Source organism: Hydra vulgaris, chromosome 15, assembly GCF_038396675.1.
Source record: "Hydra vulgaris chromosome 15, alternate assembly HydraT2T_AEP".
In the NCBI taxonomy this organism is placed as follows: Eukaryota; Metazoa; Cnidaria; class Hydrozoa; order Anthoathecata; family Hydridae; genus Hydra; species Hydra vulgaris.
The window spans coordinates 47,278,625-47,298,662 of NC_088934.1; the positions used below are offsets into that span (position 1 = coordinate 47,278,625).

The following is a 20,038-nucleotide window of genomic DNA, read 5'->3' on the forward strand; positions in this document are numbered from 1 at the left end:
CTTAAAAAATTGAAAATGACAGCATTCAATATTTTTTGGCATTTTTACAGTATTATAAATATTCTTTATTCTAGATTGGCATAAAAAACACAAAAGGTAACTGTTTAACAAAAAATTGCAAAAGATTATATAACAAATCAAGTTTTTAATTACTTTTTTTTTTTAAAACATAAGATCTTCAATAGTTGCTATAAAATAATCTGTAAAATCAGAAGAAACTAAAATGGAAAATTGTATCTTTGATAGTTTCATCAATGATCCTTAAGCTATGGTTGAGGACAACAGCTTTTACTCAACAAGTTACCCAAGAGTGAAAAAAGCAGTTTTTCTCATTGAAGTATTATTATATATTATTATGTATTGTATTAGAAAATGTGCACTATTTTCTAGTATTCATACTTTTCTCTTCCTTACAAGCTTTTGCTGTTGTAGTCAACCAGACAGGTTTGCAGCCACTTTTCATACTCAGGGTGACCAATCGGCCTTTTGTATCTACTCTAGTGTAATTTGAAGTGCCTAATGCCTGCTCACAGTATTTTCCTAGTGGTTTCCTTTGTTTTTCAACGAACTCTTTCACGTAGAAAAATACTGCATGAACTTTAGAGTGATGCTTCCTCTTGTTAGGGACAAGTATGCAGTGTGAAATTCATCAATTCTTTCTACATAATCAGGTTCCAATTTGTTTCTAAAGCATCCAGAAACCACAAAACCAAATTTTCGCAGTGTGTCAATTATATCAAAGATGTCAAATGCGCAATCTTGTTCTGCCATTCACTGAAGAAGATCCAAATTCTTCAGCATTTTCCTGCATTCATTGCCAGCAAACTGCCCACCATGAAAAGGCTGTGGTTTGATATGTAGATCATTTAGCCAAGCTGAGACTTTTGGCCAAAACTCTCTAAGAATGTTGTAAAGATGGTTTAAATTACCCAAAAGTAAGTGGAGTTCCATTGGTGGAATGACGTTCAAGACAAGTTTGCTGCCTGGTACATTTAGAAGTGGCAAGTTGACAACATTTTTGAATAGCTTATCCTTCTTCAAATCCTGACCACTTGCATTAAAATCCTCAAAGCGTCGTTTCAAAGAGCCAAATGTTCAAGGGTGAGAGCTGGCATGTGACTGAAGGCCGCAAACAATGTTGGCTAACTTCAAATCTGTTGAGAGGAGGTCAACTTTCTCGATTCCAAGAAGATTGAGGATCTTTTGAATATTACTGTAATTTTTAGACACATCCTCAGCAACTGCAATTAGCAGCTGCTTCTTGACTCCACTGTCTCTGGCAGTTGGTGTGGCTAAAAGTTTCTTGCTTGGTGGTGACCCTGCCTCCACGCTCTGCTCTGCTTCTTGAATGCCTAAATTTACTTTCAAGAAACCACCACCACCATCAGGGCCAAGCTTTACAATGTGTGATAAATAGATTTGTCTTTTCAACAGAACATCATTGAGGAGATCTGCAAGATCTTTGCAATGCACAACAATTTGTTGGCGTTTCTGCAACTATCATTACTGGCCTCAATTTTTGTTTGGATGAAATGATCTTTAAGTTGTTTTCCTGCATCACAAAAATTTTCATGTATCTTAGGCTCCAAAATTTGACCCTTGGACACGTGATGGATGGTTGAAACAACCTTCTTCATGTTTGTATTTGACAGGCCAGTGTTGACTTGCACTTGCACAAGATCCTGAGTGCTCAAGATAAGACTATCACCAAAGAGTCTTTTTGCTCTTGATGAACCTGAAAGTTATCATTACATCACATTATTGTCTTGATCGTATTACATTCTTATAATGCCATTAAATTTTTTTAACTCTAACAAAAAGTAATTGTCTCACTCAGTTGACTTTACTAAAAGTCTATTTTATGTTTCACTAGTTGAAACATACTTAAATTACCTTTAGTTAGTGGTAGGGGGCGACCATCAACAGCATAAGACAGTCTGATTGTCCATTGTGAAGAGGATTCTTTAGCTGCAACAATAGTGGATGTAATTTGCTCAGAGACTTTAGAATCCGTGATGGCTAGTTATCTCATATTTTATCGAAATGTGAATGTGTTACAGTTGTGTGAAATGCCTCTTCCAATAATGGAGAGGCAGTCTGAGCATCTTCTTTGAGTTTGACCTGTTCCAATTTTTCTTGATCTTCAATTGGGTGCTTTTCAAAAACTTTCATTCGACCAATTTTCTATGGTAATTCGGCAAGTATCACATATTCCAAAGGCAATCTGTTTTCAGCAAACTCAAGACTTGATGAAAGTATGCTCAACGCATCATCCATCATAGATTTTGTGAGAACTCTAAAAACAGTACATAAAGCTCATCAGATAATGCATATCAAAAGAATTTTATGTTAAATATTCAAATGAAGAAGTACATGTTTATAAAGAAATCAAAGTATTAAAGAAAAAAGAAAAATAACACAATACCCTGAGCTCTTTCTCGTGCAGAGAAAACAGACGGTTTTTCTGCAGTCATTTTGTGATTTGGCTTGATTTGGCTTGATTTGGCATTCTTTGCTTCAATTTAGATTTAGAAACAGAAAAAAATTTCTTTTTTTCTATAACAATACTGAAATGTAGATTTTTTAAGTACACAGTTCAAAATTTAAGTAACAGCATAAATTTAAAAATGATAACTGCTGTTTCCTGGATTTGGTAAAAATTATATACATTCAAAATTAAAAATTATTTTTTAATCTTGGTTAACTTACAGCATGCAAGTTACAAACAATATTCAATTAATGATCGCAAAATTATATACTAAATATCTAAAGTCAACGCAGCAAAAGAGCAACGTAAATCATTAACAATTGCTCATTCTCAGATTTAGTTAAAATGAAGTTATTTGCAGTTTTAGATTCTAATTAGTTTTTCCAACCATTTTGTGATGCTGTTTACAGTTTGATGATTTTATTTTTAATCTAAAATATAATTTTAGATTAAAAATAAAATCATCAAACTGTAAACAGCATAAATAAAGAGCTTGTTGTTGATATTGTTGTTTCATAATTTCAAAATAAACGGCTCCGGAACACCTATTATAGACTCTTTAAATACATTCAAGATATCTTTTTATAAGATATTTGACCGAAAAATAATAACATAAATAATAAGATCAATCAAAAAAGTGACCTCGCTCGTAGATTAAGGCAAATTTACTCATTTTTTATTAGCTGGTGATTTTAACTATTACACCACTTGGTCGATGTCTGTTGGATTCTATTAACGTTCTTGAAAAAACCAACATGGCTTTACACTTGGCAGGCCTTGTTTATTCAATTTATTGGGACCATTTGATCTACCCATGCTATGGAGTCACGTTATGAAGTGGTTGGAGTTTTGCTTGACTTTGCCAAATCGTTTGATAAAGTCAATCACAGTAAATGTTTGTCAACTTGTTTCTCCGCGCAAAATATCGACTTGTTTCTCTGCGCAAAATGTCAACTTGTTTCTCCGCGCAGCTGCCTTGTTTGTCAAGGTTCATGTTTCGGAGTTTTAGAGTTGAGAGAGACTTATAACCACAATTAAGTAGCCTCCTTGTCTGTAGTGGCCATCTGGGCCTTGGGGAGATTAATTAACAAAAAAAAAAAAAAAAAAAAAAGCATTATCAAAGCATTTGATAAAGTCAATCTACTTCTTCTCAAAGTTCGTCAGTATGGCTTTGACGAATTTATCTGCCAATGGATAAACACACTTCTATCCAATCAAAGCAACTATTTATTATTGAAAGTTTAGAATCAGACCGATTGAACGTCCTCCGAGGTGTGTCTCAGGGTTCATGTATTGGACTACTACTGTTCCTCATTTTTATTAAAAGTATGCCTCTACAGCTCAATCACTATTGCAAACTTTATGCTGACGACACCGAACTTATTGCAATTATTAAAGAGCCCTCTGAAACGCGGTGATTACAAATTGACATCAATAGAGTACTTGACTGGGCTGAATGAGCTTTAATCTAGAAACTTGCAAGTACATCATTTTCAACAAGCATCGTTGCACACTATACAAAAAAACTCTAATTAATGATAAATTTAATAGCCCCTGCTTCCACCTAACAATTTGCTCGCATTCTTTAAGAGACTGACTCTGAACGTGACCTTGGTGTTGCTGCTTACAATTGGTTTTCGTGGAACAATCAAGTTGCAAAAGCTATATCAAACTCATATGCTTTTCTCGGAATTAAATTTAAGAATTAGTAAAGGACGCGGAACATTGGACTCTTGAAATATCCATTACCACCTGATCTCATCACCTTCAATAGAAATGTACCAGAAATGTACCAAACATTAATACTTTCCAAAAAATGCTTGACAGATTTTTGGCTCACTTCCAAAAAAAATTGTATGATCATACAGTTGTATGATCGGTACGACATACAGTATTTTCTTTTTTTTGTTTTGGCTCAGTTCCAAAAAAAGTTGTATGATTGTACCAATCATACAGTTGTTTGATCATACAGTTGTATGATCGGTATGACATACAGTATTATCTATTTCTCGCTTGGGAATGTCATTAACTATATGTACCAATTATTATTATTTTTTTTTTGGCAATCCTCTATACTGTATCTGGCATAGCAGGGATTGGTTGCTTTTCCAGCTTCACGGATTTTTCAGTTGTTGATTAAAATTTAATTATAATAAAAAATTATACGCTGCAAGATAATGCTTACATTTTGTAAAAAGTTGTTAAATTAAATGATATGCGATATTCTCGTACTTTGCTATTACACGGTGATTTAAGCGTAGGATGTTATTGTGAGCATGCGCATTAAATTACCCTATATAAAAAATAATAACTAGTAAATCAAAAAAAATTCTTTTTTCAAATCCACGCTTTATGCAAGCAGAATTCTATTGGGCTTAGAAATTCTTTTTGGTAGAAGGAAAAATTACTGTTTTTTTTTTTTTAAAAATTACTGTTTTTACTAAATTTTTCTTTTTTAACTTAATAACTTAAAACAATAGGTTTTGAATCGCTGCGCTTTAATGTCTTCGAAACTGCAAATAATTTGCAAATCAATGATTTTTGTGACGTAATACGCAATTCATATCAAATAAATAAATGTATGGGGAAATACAAATTAAATTTTTGTTAACTTAATTAACTTTTTTTGGTCAAATTTTTCCATTTCCTTGTATTGTCATCGAAAATGATTAAGTGTGCAAAATTTGAGCAAAATTGGTTGAGAAAAAAGCTTTCAAAAATTGATTTCAAATTTTGTGGCACACAAACATATATATATATATATAGAAAGTAACCTTATATAAAGCATGGAAAAAATGGCGGAGCAGTTTTCCGTAAAAACTAAAAACTTTAGTGATTGATTTCCTTTCTAAATGTCTATTTAGTCTTCGCAATCAGAAAAATGAAAAAAGTTTTTAGATTATATAATTGATAAGCTCTTTATTAAATTTAAAAAATAATAATATTAAGTCGTAAAATAAGACATTTTTTTTCTTAAAATAATTAAGTTTTTAGGTGAAAAAAAACAGCATCCCCTACAATTATTTAAAAAATATCTTGCGACTGAAAATTTTTTGGATAAAAATTAAAACATATTCTTATTCTCGATACTGTAAGAAAAAATTTTATGTTAATCATTTTGACCAGTCATTTTTTTAAATCGAGATAATTTATTTAACGTTAGGCAAAAATTATTTAATTTTTTTGACTAAAAAAATATGTAAGGTTTAGCTTACTTATGCTCAAGGGTTAAAATCAATGTCAATTTGAAAATGAAATTTAAATTAGGATTTTATTTTTCTTTTAAACTTTTAAAATTTATAATAAATTTTCAACTAATTTTAAAATTCTTTTACAAAAATATTTGTAAAATTTTATAAACTCATTTTTCCTTTTTTTTACAATTAGCTTTATATCTTTTGCTTTAGGGTGATTTGTTAAAAAATGTTCTTTTAACAGTGCTTTCTAGCCGACTACAACCCTTCATATGCCAGAATAATCTATTAAGATTGTTGAATTCGACGTGTAAATTTTCACCACTTTGTTCACCATACACACCGATTCCTAATCTCCATTTTTCGATAAACTGATATTCATGGTTTTCAAGCAAATGCATTTTAGGTGTAACAGAAGCATCTGGCCATGTAAATCTATAAAATTCCATGAGCTTATTGATTGCTAAATCTAAAAACTTACGAGATTTTTCATTATACAATACAGAAAGAAAAATAATACTCAATAATATCATACTGTAAAAATAACAAGGGGTAGTTTAGGTATTATAATTTACAACCAAGCGAAAAATTTACAAGAGTAAAATCGAAAAAGTTAGTTAAATATTTACCAAGCTCCTGAATATCATTATCTTTGAAATAGTGTGAACTATTCATAATATTATGACACTTAGAATAATATGAAAATAACTTTTTAAATTTCTGGCTCACATCGATAGATAGTAAGTGAACACCGGTATCTATAAATCCAAGGTCTACAATTAGCTTTGGAATCAAATTGCATAAGTCAAGCAATGGTTGATGCTATAAATAAAAAAAAATATCAAAAAAAGTCAAAACAATTCATAAATCAAGGCATTAATCAATTTATAAATCAAGGCATTATAAACATTGAGCTTTAAATATATATTTTATGTAATACATAATATATTTTATGTTATACATTTTTTTAATATATATAATAAAACAGTTTGTTGTATACACAAACACACACACACACACACACACACACACACACACACACACACACACACACACACACACATATAGTGCGGTAGTGGTGTAGTGGTAAGAGCGCTCGCTTTGTAAGCGAGAGGTTCGGAGTTCGACTCCCACCACGTTCCTGGAAGTACCGCGCTCAACTTAGTTTCTCCGCGCTCGGCAACTCCGAAACACGAACCTTGCTCGGCAAGGTTCGTGTTTCGGAGTTAAAGAGTTGAGAGAGGGTTGCACCACGAATAACGAAAAAAAAAAAAAAAAAAAAAAAGAGTATCCTCCTCGACTGTAGTGGCCCCCCTCGGGCCTTGGGGAGGTGAATAATCTAAAAAAAAAAAAAAAAAAAAAAAAATATATATATATATATCAGGCCTTGGTACGAGATTTCGCTGCGTAGCGAAAACGCGTAACGCATTTCTAAGTAACTCAACTCAGCAAATATATTTTGCATCGTCAGAAGTTATATTGCGTCACTAGCGTCTTTTCAAGTACCTCGTTGTAATTAAAGTTATTTTATTAACGCGTTAAAAATCATACTAACAGTTAGTTTTTTTCTCACTAGAACTAAAGTTACAAATAAAATCTAAGATCTTATTTAATAAATCATTTTTATTATTTTTTTCAAATATGAACTAAATTTTATTTTGAAAGAAATATTCTTTTCATGAAACGTAAAATAATGTTTGTTTATTTTCTTATGATTTTACTTATGGTTTTTGATTATTTTATTAACTGTTAATAAATTTTTTCTTATTTAGTTTGTAAACTCTTTTAAATAATGTTTTTAAACAATGAGTTTTTTTTTTATATTTATCAGTTACCGATAACATATTCGTGATCATAATTTATTTTCATAAATTAAACGAACGTCATTAAAACTTTACGTTATTGAATTAACAATAAACAAAATATCTTATTAATAAAATATTTACATTAAAATAATTAAATCTTGCATTTTTTTAACTATTATGACAAAAAATAATTTTTACATTTAAAAGGAATTTATATATTTAATTCCTTAAGATAAAACTTAAAACACTTTATTTTTTTTAACTAATTTTTATCAACAATAAAAAAAATTATTAAACAAACTGTTTCTTTAACAAAAAATCGATTAGTTTACAATTGCGATTAAATGCTTTTACTTACGACTTATTTCTTCAGAATAAACGTCACATAAACGATATCAAAAGATAATTAAAACGATATCAAAAGATAATTAAAAAATAAGTTAAGTTTTAAAAGATATTTTTAATAAAAGATAAGTTGCGTTCAGCAGTTTTGCGTAACGCAAAACTGCTGAACGCAAATCGCCTTTTCGCAAGCAAAATGCGAGCTGCGTAACGCTTCTTAACAAGGCCTGATATATATATATATATATATATATATATATATATATATATATATATATATATATATATATATATATATATATATATATATATATATATATATATATATATATACATATATATATATATATATATATATATATATATATATATATATATATATATATATATATATAGTATTAAAACAACTACTTTAAGCATTTTGTGAACATGGTTTCTTACAAAACATTTCCCATGATAGGCTTGCCTTTCAACTTTATTTTCTTTCAATATTTCATCTAGTTTTTGAATACATGGTCCTGACACTTTATCGAGTTTGTTACATTCATGTAAACTTTGTAGTTCTATTGACTAATAATATGTTTTTAATTAAATTAGGTAGACAAAATTTGCAGACATTTAATCTTTTAATTATATTTGTATAAATAAACAAAATTATTGATAACTTAAAATAAAAAAAACTTCATCCTCTTTATTAAATTGTATTATCCTAGTTTGAGTATAGTTTTAAAGCAAGTTTTATCTATAAACTTTGATTAAAGTAAATTTAATGATTCATATTTTTTACTGAAAAACAATACCTTTTCGTTTTTTTTTTCAATTCATAATAAAGAATTCTTGGTTTATATATTTTCAAAATATCTTCTGCTCTTTCTGGATCACGCAAAACTTGTATTCCAACTGTGTCTTGGAGAAGAGCAATTTTTTCAAAACAATCTGTAATAACGCTATTCAAAAGACTTGATTGGACATGCATGGAAATAAACTTATCAATTTCTGCTTTATCAATAGTTTTATTACTTAATGCAAGTTCTCCAGCAAGTTTTGTATCAATTAAATGACACTCGTCTTCTAACATAATTGAAAATTTCAAGAAGATGCCCAGAGATATATGCACTGCAACCTGTTAAAGTTAATAAAAACAATTGTAATAATTTTATAGTATAACAGCATTATTTAAATAAAAAGAATTAATTTACTTGATCCAGAGGAATATTAAACAAAGACTGATCAATAACATTGTTGAATAGCTTCACATTCTTTAAAAGTCCTCCAAAACTCTGAAAAGACTCAAAGTTATCTCTTAAAGAATTAAGTGTTCTATGTGAAACATTATGTTTTTGATTTTCAGGAGTTATTTTGATCTCTGATCAAAACACGACAATGGTGATTTCTAAACAAAAAAGATTTTTTATCCAAGACTTTATGGAGAATAAATATTTTACAGCTTTGATACAGTAATAACATCTTTAAACTAATTACAAAGTACCCACCCAAACATGTGTGAAAACTCAAGAAAAAAAAAGTAATTTGAAATGTTCTGAAATATTATATTTTATTGTTCAGAACAAATATTAACTGTGACTGCTGTGAAATATTAACTTACTTCCAAACCATTTTTTGCATCTCATCAACTTGTTGTGTATATCTAGACAGTCCAACTTTCAGATTGACACAATAGTCTTTTGCTTCAAAAGTACTAAACACAAAACTATTTGATTTTGAGTTAGGCTGATTTTGATTAACAACTTGGTAACTCATTTTAAAAGAACTACCTCCATGATCACCACCAATTTTTATACGTATTACATTCTTTATAATCCCACCATGTTAAGTAAGTTAAACCTTAAAATATTAACACTTAAATTTGTATATAAGTTTGTATACATAAACACACACACATGTATATATATATATATATATATATATATATATATATATATATATATATATATATATATATATATATATATATATACATACATATATATATACATATGTATATATATAGAACCCTTAGATGTTGTTCGAAAGTTTTTTCCATATTTTGTTGACAAAAAGTAAAAATTAAAATGCAAGACCGGAATTTTTTTTCTTTAATAATGATAGACTGCCTGCCCCAACCAAACCCTCAGTCGATGTAGCAGCACTCCCTTGCGGGTCAGGCTATTTGTCAGTCGATGTAGCAGCACTCCCTTGCGAGTCAGGCTATTCGTCAGTCGATGTAGCAGCACTCCCTTGCGAGTCAGGCTATAAGATAGTCGATGTAGCAACACTCCGCGCATGATTTACATAAAAACATTTTGTTAAAAAAAATAAAAATAAAAACATTGTTTATATTGTTAAAAACATTCAGAATGTTTTTAAAAACATTCTGGTCAATTAAATATGAATTTTTGTGGTTTTTTTATATAACAAATAATTTGTAATTAAATTAATGGTTTTGACTTTCGTCCAACACGAAAATGTTAGACGAAAGTCAAAAGTAATTAAAAGTGACGTATGTGTTGGCGTAAGAATCACTTTTTTCCTTCCGCTCTTCCCAAAGACAACAAACTATAGATCTATGTATATATATATATATATATATATATATATATATATATATATATATATATATATATATATATATATATATATATATATATATATATATATATATATATATATATATATATATACTTATCTTATACAAACTAGTATAAAGATTAACTTTTATTTTTCTAGTAATTTATAAATTTAAGTGTTTACTAAAAATATCTCAATTTAATGAGTTATTACTTTTCCATAAGATTTATTAGGTTTTCTATATTTTGTGGTAGGTCGTTAAGCCCAAGGAGCTAGTTTAATTTCAAAAACAGCATTATTATTTTCATTTTGAAATGTAAATGGTCCATCTAAAACAACTAAATCATTTCCAGCCCATTCTTTTGCAACAACTCTTTGTTTGTTGTTTGAAGCAGTTTTAATATTTTTCGAATTTAACCACCTACAATATTAATATACAAGCAATAAGTTTTGCAATTGTAAACAATTGTAAAAATGAACTACAAGTTTTCAAATAAAAAACGAAATTATAAAAAGTATTTTAAATTCCATATTTATATTTACCTAGCCATAGTTTTCAATTTATTCCAAGGAATATCCATATCAGCTTTTAAATCAACCATTTCTTCTGCATTTAAATCCACTCTTCCAATATTGACTTGATTTAAAATTTTATTTGCTTCATCATTATCATATGACTTTAACATTACAGTTGTTTGACATACTTTAGAGTCCTGAGAACTATTAGCTGTATGGTTGAATTGTTCCAATAAATATTTCTGTCTTTTTCTTAGAGAGCTATTACTACAGTTTGCGCTATCTTTATAGGCTTTGGGAGCAGAAACGAAACAAAGGGACTGTAAATTAAGCAAAACATTACTTCAAATAAAAAATAAAATAATATTTTATACTTTTTTTTATAACTTATATTTAATATTAAAAATACTAAATCAAACTGATTTACTCTTGCTTAAAATATAGACTGCATTAAAATGATATAATTAAGTTTAAATACTACTACATTTCTAATAATTACAATTATATCTAGCGTAATAGAAGAGTAAACACTATTTAACTTGCTATAAAGTTAAAACCTATTTCTTACCCTAGGCCCACCTGATGAAAATTCTATTGTAGATGTTTTGGACTGATTCAACTTCTTTTTAATGATATGTTAAACAGCATCATTGACTTCTCGTGGGATTTCACTTGTGTCAGTGATTTGGTAAAAACTGTTTATACTAACTAATTGGTCGTTTTCATTTATGGTGTTATTTGATATTTTTATGCAGTCGTGATTTTCAAAATTTCTGTCTTTTAAAAATACTTTTTTGTCACAGATCTTGCATATAATAGTTAAATGTTTTATAATTTCAGATATATGGACAGAATATAATAGGCTGTCAATTGTGATGTTAGTTTTACATAATGGACAATTTGAATCATTTTCTAATTTATCTTTAACATTGATAAAATGCACAAGCTACAGAATGAGTGTTGGCAGTTCTTTAGCATGACAGGCTGATTCATAACTTCCCCATAAATCTTACAAATGCATAAAACCATATGTGGATTTAGTTCTTACAAATGCATAAAACCATATGTGGATTTAGTTCTGTTAAAATTTCTTTATATTCTTGTATAGGCAATGAATCAAGAAATGATTTTATATAAAATTTTGTCCATTTTTTAACCTTTCCTGGTCGCCCAACATTAGATAGAGGTTTTCGACCAGGAATACCAAAACACATTTGCAATCGACTGTTGGACATTTTACCCAAATTTTTGGAAAAGTTTCCACATATTCTACATACTCTGGATAGTTTTTGTTGGTGATTACTCGCCATATTTTACGGGGTTTTTTTCGTGAAACCTACCCTATTCAAAAACATTTTAGGGCAAAGGAGGGCATTAAGACCACTTTTTTCATATACTTTCAGGTTTTTCTATTGTAAAAAATGAATATTATGAATTTCACTAATATTTTTTTTCCTAGTGACAGACAACGTATTTGTATACGAGGCATAGCATTTTATACGGAAAAAAAAAAGTTTTGCATAGTGCCAAGACTGGTAAGAAGTTATAAAAAAAAATCGCAAAAAATAAAAAAAGGGGGGCAATAAGACCAAGTATATTGAATGTATATATTTTTACCAAGACTTAGCGCAATTGTTAAAATTTTATTCGATAATTTAAATATTTTCCCTTTTTGTAATTAAAGTGCCTTCAACATTATATAAAATGTCAAATATGTCATAACACACCTATTTATCACTTCTATCTCCACTTATTCGAAAACCTTTTATGCGGTATACGGTAAAATACGGTACAGTAGAATTTCGACCAGGAATAAAATACTATAAAGCTAAAACTTTGTTCAAGTAAACAAAAATGTATGATATTTCACAAAAACAAAATCCCCAATTGTTTTAGCTCCGAAAGGTGAACTTTTGGGTCTATATAAAAGGGCCTATATAACTGTTTGGGGAGAAAAAAAGATTTAAAAAAAAAAAAAATTACTGTTGGAACAATTTAACTAATTATAATTTAAATTCGTATGAGAAATGTGGTCTAAAAATGAGTATTCAAGAAGTTATTATTAAATATGCCAATCAAAAAATTATTAGTAATACAGGTATACATTATAATTTGACTATTGAAGTAATCCTTTATATACGATATAATTTATACCAAGTTAAATCTATTGTCTATAGCTATTCATTATATAAATAAAACAAATTTCAAATCCAATTAGTGGTGTGTGATGACTAACCACGGATCTATGCCAAGGGTGGATCCATAGTAAGAGGGAGGCAATCGCTCCCTAAGATATATTTAATTTTTTTTTTTTTTTTTTGTAAACTTTTATATTAACACAGCACTTTGTTTAAATTAAGTGAGTAAACTAAGGTAGGCTTTTTAAAATCATCAAAAAAAATTATGGACTTGCCTGCTTAAAAATCATCAAACTGAAAGTTAACCCCCCCCCCCCTAAATTGATAGGTGGTCAGGATCCACCAAATTGAAAAAGCATGCCTTCCTCTCCCCCCCCTCCCCTATTATTACAAAGTCTTGACCCCCCATCCACTTGATATGTGCTCTTCATTAGTGATCCAGTAGCAAAAAATTCTGACTCGTTAGTAACTTTATTTTCTTAATAATAACAAAAACATAGTGTTACTTTATAAAATCTTCAGTAAAAGCTATTTGAAACATTATGGTTAACTTTTGAGTCAAAAACGAATGAAATAAACTTAATTATTTTTTATTTCATATATCGTCGAAATATGCAAACTTAAAGAGACCATTATCCTATATTTTGTCTTTTCTGTAAAATAATTACATTATTTTACAGAAAAGACAAAATATTACATTATTTTTTAATTTATCTTAAGTTTCTATCCTTAACGTGTAATATTGTGGTAATTTGAGGCTGGGAACTGAAATATCTCAAAACTTTGACACTATTACCCGAAATGTGGCCGTTGAGCTAATATTTTTTTTTTTTTTGCTATCTTATAAAACATTTAAATTTATCAGCAGGTTTTTTAATTTGATCAAATAACCTTATGTTTAAAAGTTACAATCATGTAAGATTTCACCTTTTCTAAAATGAGGGGGTTGTATACTTTACTTGATCATATTTTTAGAATACTTAAATAAGATTAAAAAGCTGTTGACGAACTTAAAAGTATCATAAAACTGTGTGAAAACAAATATTTAAAAAGGAGTCAATTAAAAAATAATAATTTTTAAGATTATATTTTTACAAAAACTTAGAACAATTACTACACTTCCACTCCATGACTTTAACATCATCTAATTCAGTTATCATAGTACATTTTACATGATACCAAATGTCACAAACATCGCAGCACACCCACTGATCACCTTTATCTCCACAGTCACCACATTCAGGACATACAATACTGCTGTTGTCATCATTATCATTTTTATTATTATTATTTTTTTTCTTCAATTTTTTGTTTTGTTTTTTTGAAGCTTCTCTTGTTCGTTTTAAACATGCTTCTGATGTTAAACTTTCACCATAGCGAAACCTTTTAACCCGTGCAGATCTTCCATGAAGAGAGGTTTCTGCACATTTAGACTGTAATTGCTTAAGAAAAAAATCTTTGATAGAGGAAGTCGATGTAGAAACTGGTAATGATGAAGCCGATGATATTGATGTTGAAATGGGAGCATCGTTAACACAAATGCTTTGAAGATTAGGCATTGAACATGATCTTGTGAGATGATTAGTGGAGAATGTAGGTTTCTTTACATGTGACTGAAAACACTGATTAAATAAACGTGTGTCAATAGCATCTTTGTTAAGAGGGAAAATGCCAGTTCCCTTAAAACCACTTTTGACTTGTTCCATAGTAAAGGAACTCTGAAAAAGGGTACGTAGTAGCCCTGGGAAATGTTTCTTGGATACTGGTCCATTATGTTTTCTTGCATATTTTATAAGCAAACTTTGCCATTTACTTTTTACAGGTCGAAAAACTGATGTGTCTAAAGGTTGAAGAAGATGGGTGAGATGAGCAGGAATACGTAGGAGAATAACATTATTTTATTTTGCCATATCAATAAGTGGGGAGCTAATATGAGAAATATGACCATCAAATATAAGAACACGTGGGCGGTTTGCAAGATGCTTTGTATACATTAGAAATATGCTTTGAAACCATTCTAAAAAATGAGGGCACTCCATCCAGCCCTTACTACTAGTAGTATAAACAGCTCCATCAGGGCCACCTTTAACCCAGTCCATATACAAATTTTTTCCTTTGTAGATAATATATGGTGGCAATATATGCCCACTAGCAGAACATGCACAATTGACAGTAATTTGCTCCCGGCCTGACCCACCAATGCTTTGCGACACTCGAGAAGCACCTCGTTTTGCTAATACAATTTGCTCCTTTGGGTCAGTGATGAACCCCGATTCATCAGAATTGAATATTTGACTAGGAAGGTTAATAATTCCTGCATTTTTTAATGTTTTTTCGACTAGATCAAACCAAATTTTGATGGTCTCAGGATTTTCAGCATGGTTTCTTGAATTGCTTAAATGTTCAGTTTTTCTTGGCGTAATTTTGGGATTTCGTTGTAAGAAAGCATGCAACCAGTCTTTACTTGGTCGAGAATCTATAAATGGTGTATCAATACTGTTTGTTTTAAGAAAATCTTGTATCAAATCTTTTACTTCACCTCTAGTAAAACCCCATCCCCAATCAGCCATTAAAATAAGACATTCTGACAGCTCTTTTTCTTGCTGTGAGGTCAAAACTGTTTTTCGTCCTGGATGAGAGTCGACTGATAGTTCACCGTTTACTCTTTTCGAAAGAGCTCTCCTGTCACACCTAAAATGTTTGGATGCCTGGTTTATTGACATTTCTTTATTCAAAACAGAACTGCAGGCATCTTTCATTTCCTGGCTATTTGAGTAGGATTTCCTTCCTCCCTGCTTTAACTTTTTGTATGTTCGAACCATTCTAAAAAAAAAAAAAAACTTTTATTTTCAAAAATACATTTACAAAATTTATTTTTACATTAAAAAGTTGCTTTTAATTTTAGTCATAATTTTTTAACTAAATAGTATGAAATTTATAACTGATTTAAATTTATTAGAGAGTTTTGCCATTTTTTACTAGTCAGGGAGGGCATTAAGACCTACTTGTTTTAAAATAAAAGTTTTATACTCTGAGTAAACTAATAAATAAAATTTTTTGTAATAAGTATCTCAAATAAGTCTTACCTTTGCTAGTATAACAAAAAAAAATTGTGTGCAAGATAATTTTAAAGGTATATGTTTAAAATGTCAAAACCTTCATTGGACGGCTCAATGAGTCAATGATTTTTACTAAAATAAATATGACATTTAAATTATTATTTTTATGTCTAAATATTACTTAAGTAGAATGTGTAACTTTAAAAAAAGACTTACTAAACTTAGATAGTACTTTACTTTCAAGAAAAATAAAAGCAAACAACTTGTTATAGACTTTTTAATTAAAAACTGAGGAGCACCGATATTGGAAAAGTTTTTCATAAACTTCGAACAAAATTAAAAAGTGCCGTAAAAAACGTCGATATTGAAAACCAAATTAATCATGGTAAAAAATTAGTTGTTAGTCCAAGAAATGATTTAAACTACTTGTTTACGTAGTAAGCAAATATATATCATGAAAAACTTAGTAAATTATTATTTACACAATAGCATAAAGGAATTTAGTATTAGCTCTGCTCAAAAAGGTCTTATTGCCCCTCTGATCTTATTACCCCGCTTTACCCTATTTTATTATAAAAAAATGACTGGTAACAGGGACTATTTTTTTTGAAAAGATAAAAAGAAGGAGTACTGTTAACAACTTACCAAAATCTTACAAAAATTTTAGTTCTTCTAAATGAATAAAATATGTTAATTTCGCTAAAAACAAAGCTTTGTTGATCCCAGTAAAGCAATTTTACTACTTCAAATTCTAATAATTACAATACTCAATCAAGTTCATTTGTGATCGGTTTTGCTTTATTTTACAAGATCAAGTTTACAAACAACAAAAAAGCACAAACAAACAGGCAAATTGGTAAGCACTGTAATGAAAGCGTTACACAGTTTATCAAATTAATGATATTTATATATTTGCAGCTAACGCACGCGCATAATAAAATCCCAAGTTTTAATGAGTATTGAATCACCGTGATTACGTTATATTTTATGAAAAAAGACACTCCCGCACGGGGAATCGAACCCCGGCCGCCTGGGTGAAAACCAGAAATCCTAGCCACTAGACCATGCGGGACACGTTACTTCCAGATTTGTTAATATATCAATATTATAACATTTTTCAAAATAAAGTCATGCATTGATAAGGGGTCGTCCATTAAGTACGTACGCTCATAGGGGGAGAGGGGAGGTCTTCAAAAAGCGTACGAAAGCGTATGGGGCGGGAGGGGCGGGGAAGGGTTTAATTTAAAAGTACGTACTTCGATTTTCTAATTTATCACAAATAACCAGCTAATCAATAGAAAAGTTAAAATTCTGACTAAAGATCCTAGTTTGCCAACATAAAAAGCACGGTTGTTTCAGGCGAGCTTTACGGCTTCTTGTTATTTTTAGAAAATATTTACGTTAGGGGTGTTACTAAAACCTTTATAACTTTTATAACATTAGAGATAATTTTGTTCAGTAAAAAGAATAAAAACACCAATAAAATATTTTATCTGATGACATTTCACAAATATATTAAAAAACTTCTTTAATTTTAGAATAAACGCGTCAAATGACGAACTTTGCTAAATTTTAGTAATTTGATGTTACTTTTTATCAAAAAAAAAATCAGAAAGAATATATTTTTGATATTTATTATTAAATGTACACATTGTTGGACTATTTTGAAAACAAAAAAATCTTACTTAAACGTTTAAAGTTAACTAAAACAGATTTATTTTAAGCCAGTAAAGAAAATTGAATTTTCGCAAAATTACGAAAATGTCGTTAAAGGAGGATAAACTGTTAAATGACTAGTTTTTGAAAATTGATTCTATTAAATAAAACCAGATTTGAATTAAGGAATATATAGCCTAAAAATTAAAAGTTTAAGCTTTTATAAAACTTTTTATTATGTGCACACAGTTCTAATAATATGTTGTGAGAATGTTAATAAATAAAGACTCGCCAACTTTATTTTTTTTGTGTTAAAATATACAAATAAAATTTGAAATTGTTTTTATTCTCATAAAAAAAAATTCTATAATCAGTTGGTCCATTGATAAGTTTTTTAAGTAGTATTTCTTTGTACACCCAGTTGATACTTGACTCATACTTCATTTTAAACCAGAAGAACGGTTGCTTGACACAATAACTTGTACTAATTTTTAAATTATATTTTTACACCAATTTATATGTTCGTAATTATACCAATAATATTTATTGACAAATAGATGAACAAGATATAATAGGATTAAACTTATCTAATGTTAGTTGATTACCCTCAAGAGAAAAAACCCGCCTAACTTTGTCTATTTCATTGTTTAAAATTTGTCTCGCTAAAAAAGTTGTTTTCATAAAATTCATGATATTCTTGTTTGGGTCGTAAGGTATTAAGGTCACGTGATTGTTTAAAAATGTAGACAAAAATTTACGCTTAAAACAATAAAAATTTGTTGCTAAACCAGCCAGGTTTGATTACCATATTTTTTAACATAGCTGGAGGTACATAAAATAATTTTTTGATTTTCATTTTTATAAAGAATGGAATTTTCAATAATTTTGTGCATATTACAAAAAAAAATTGATTTACATTGTAAAGTGATAAAAGTAAAAATAGAAATGCATTAAAAAGTAACTTTTCTTACAAAAATGAGTAATATGCACCAAAAATCAGATAGAATAGACATTTAATGATAAGTTTTCCGAATTTCAACTATCAAACAAGTAGCTATGTCAGAATATCTTAGTTGGCCCAAGACAGGTTTTCCGTAAAAATCGTAAAAAACAGAAAAGTGATCCCAAATCTTTAGCAATATTTTAACAATATCTTATTTTAGTCCGTTTAATGGAAATATTTATTCAACAAGGAAGGATAGTTCTTTTATATATTTTTAATTTGAAGATGAAAGAATTTATAGAAAAAAATAATATTATTTTAAAGTTAGTGAATTTTTATATTTTTACGCGGAAATACCTTTTTTTTTTTTAAAACACAAAAATTCTTGTGACATCAAGCTCGCTTTTATATTGAGTGAAACAGCCGTGAAAGATGTATGGTAAAGATGTGTGTGCATAGAGTTTCCCTCTATGCACACACATACATGGGCGCCCGCAGGATTTTTTGATGTTCCAGATAGGACACGTTCACACATTGTGCAAACTCCAAACTTCAGTATGTTTATACCTATGCCAAATAAGGACGCCTTGCAAAAAATTGGGATGGCGGAAGCCTGGAAACAAAAAATCCCTAAAACGCTTGCCCCTCTGCCCAAACGTGAGGGCACTAATGTTGTAAAATTTTAAACTTTTCTTTCTTAAAATTAAAGTTAGTTTCATTGACAAATTTTAAATTTCGTAGAAAAATTCTGTAAATAGCAAAAGTTATGACCATGCAAATTTTCCAACACCCCCCTCAATTTTCGAACACCCCTAACTCTCCAAAAAAAAAAGTAATAGTAAATTGGTGTAAATTTTGCATGGTAATACTTTTTGTAATCGTAAAGGAGAATTTGTGCCCATGCACACATTCCACCCCTTATATACTGCCTGATAGGTCCGCCTTAAGTATAGTTTTTTTACTTGATTCGTCATTAAAACAGAAGAAATGCAGCTATGATCGATAGTGAATCGAACTCCGGTCTCCGCTCCCGAAGTCCATAACATTAACCTCTCAGCCAAAAGAACACGTCCCTCTATGTAATTTAACTTTATTATAATGAATATTTATATTTGTAGTCGTTTTTATATTGGGATCCTCTGCCACAAACAAAGGGCTTTGGGTTCGTATAAAGTATTTAAGGTTTGATTGTAGGGGGGGGGGGGGTGTTTGAAAAACAAACGTACTTTTTCAAGGGGGGTGGGGACTTAAAAATACGCATGGCAACATGGAGAGGGGGGTTAAATTTCAAAATTTTTGGCGTACGTAATTTATGGACGATCCCTAACT

At 29.4% G+C, this 20,038-nt stretch overlaps 2 protein-coding genes and 1 non-coding gene across 5 annotated transcripts; all 3 read right to left on the minus strand.

Annotated features, from left to right (window-relative positions):
- Positions 1-5,757: 5,757 nt before the first annotated feature.
- On the minus strand, positions 5,758-12,433 carry LOC136092339 (uncharacterized). 3 transcript variants are annotated; one of them, XM_065820336.1, is made up of 9 exons: positions 11,482-12,433; positions 10,941-11,233; positions 10,611-10,818; positions 9,436-9,674; positions 9,029-9,222; positions 8,630-8,952; positions 8,271-8,399; positions 6,312-6,504; positions 5,758-6,117 (listed from the first exon to the last, which is right to left on the minus strand). In XM_065820336.1, the coding sequence occupies exons 2-3, from the start codon at positions 11,081-11,083 to the stop codon at positions 10,656-10,658; spliced, it is 306 nt and encodes a 101-aa protein (XP_065676408.1). In that variant the 5' UTR covers positions 11,084-11,233; positions 11,482-12,433; the 3' UTR covers positions 5,758-6,117; positions 6,312-6,504; positions 8,271-8,399; positions 8,630-8,952; positions 9,029-9,222; positions 9,436-9,674; positions 10,611-10,655. The 3 variants fall into 3 exon arrangements, with proteins under 3 accessions (XP_065676408.1, XP_065676409.1, XP_065676410.1); XM_065820337.1 differs by lacking the exons at positions 5,758-6,117; positions 8,271-8,399; XM_065820338.1 differs by lacking the exons at positions 5,758-6,117; positions 6,312-6,504; positions 8,271-8,399; positions 8,630-8,952 and having other exon boundaries at positions 9,097-9,222; positions 9,436-9,528; positions 9,605-9,674; positions 11,482-12,405.
- Positions 12,434-14,949: 2,516 nt separating this feature from the next.
- Positions 14,950-16,237, minus strand: LOC124807481 (uncharacterized). The gene is made up of 2 exons (XM_065819728.1): positions 16,138-16,237; positions 14,950-15,874 (listed from the first exon to the last, which is right to left on the minus strand). The coding sequence occupies exon 2, from the start codon at positions 15,871-15,873 to the stop codon at positions 14,950-14,952; it is 924 nt and encodes a 307-aa protein (XP_065675800.1). The 5' UTR covers position 15,874; positions 16,138-16,237.
- An 873-nt stretch (positions 16,238-17,110) lies between these two features.
- trnae-uuc (transfer RNA glutamic acid (anticodon UUC)) lies at positions 17,111-17,182 on the minus strand. The gene has a single exon. It is a non-coding gene; the product is annotated as a tRNA-Glu (tRNA).
- Positions 17,183-20,038: the final 2,856 nt, after the last annotated feature.

Bases quoted from the DNA above. Each gene is read 5' to 3' on its own strand.
- LOC136092339 (XM_065820336.1), bottom strand. From the start codon at position 11,083: ATGTTAAAGTCATATGATAATGATGAAGCAAATAAAATTTTAAATCAA. The intron at 10,819-10,940 runs GTAAATATAAAT...TTAATATTGTAG, and splicing joins AAATTGAAAACTATGGCTAG to GTGGTTAAATTCGAAAAATA.
- LOC124807481 (XM_065819728.1), bottom strand. From the start codon at position 15,873: ATGGTTCGAACATACAAAAAGTTAAAGCAGGGAGGAAGGAAATCCTAC.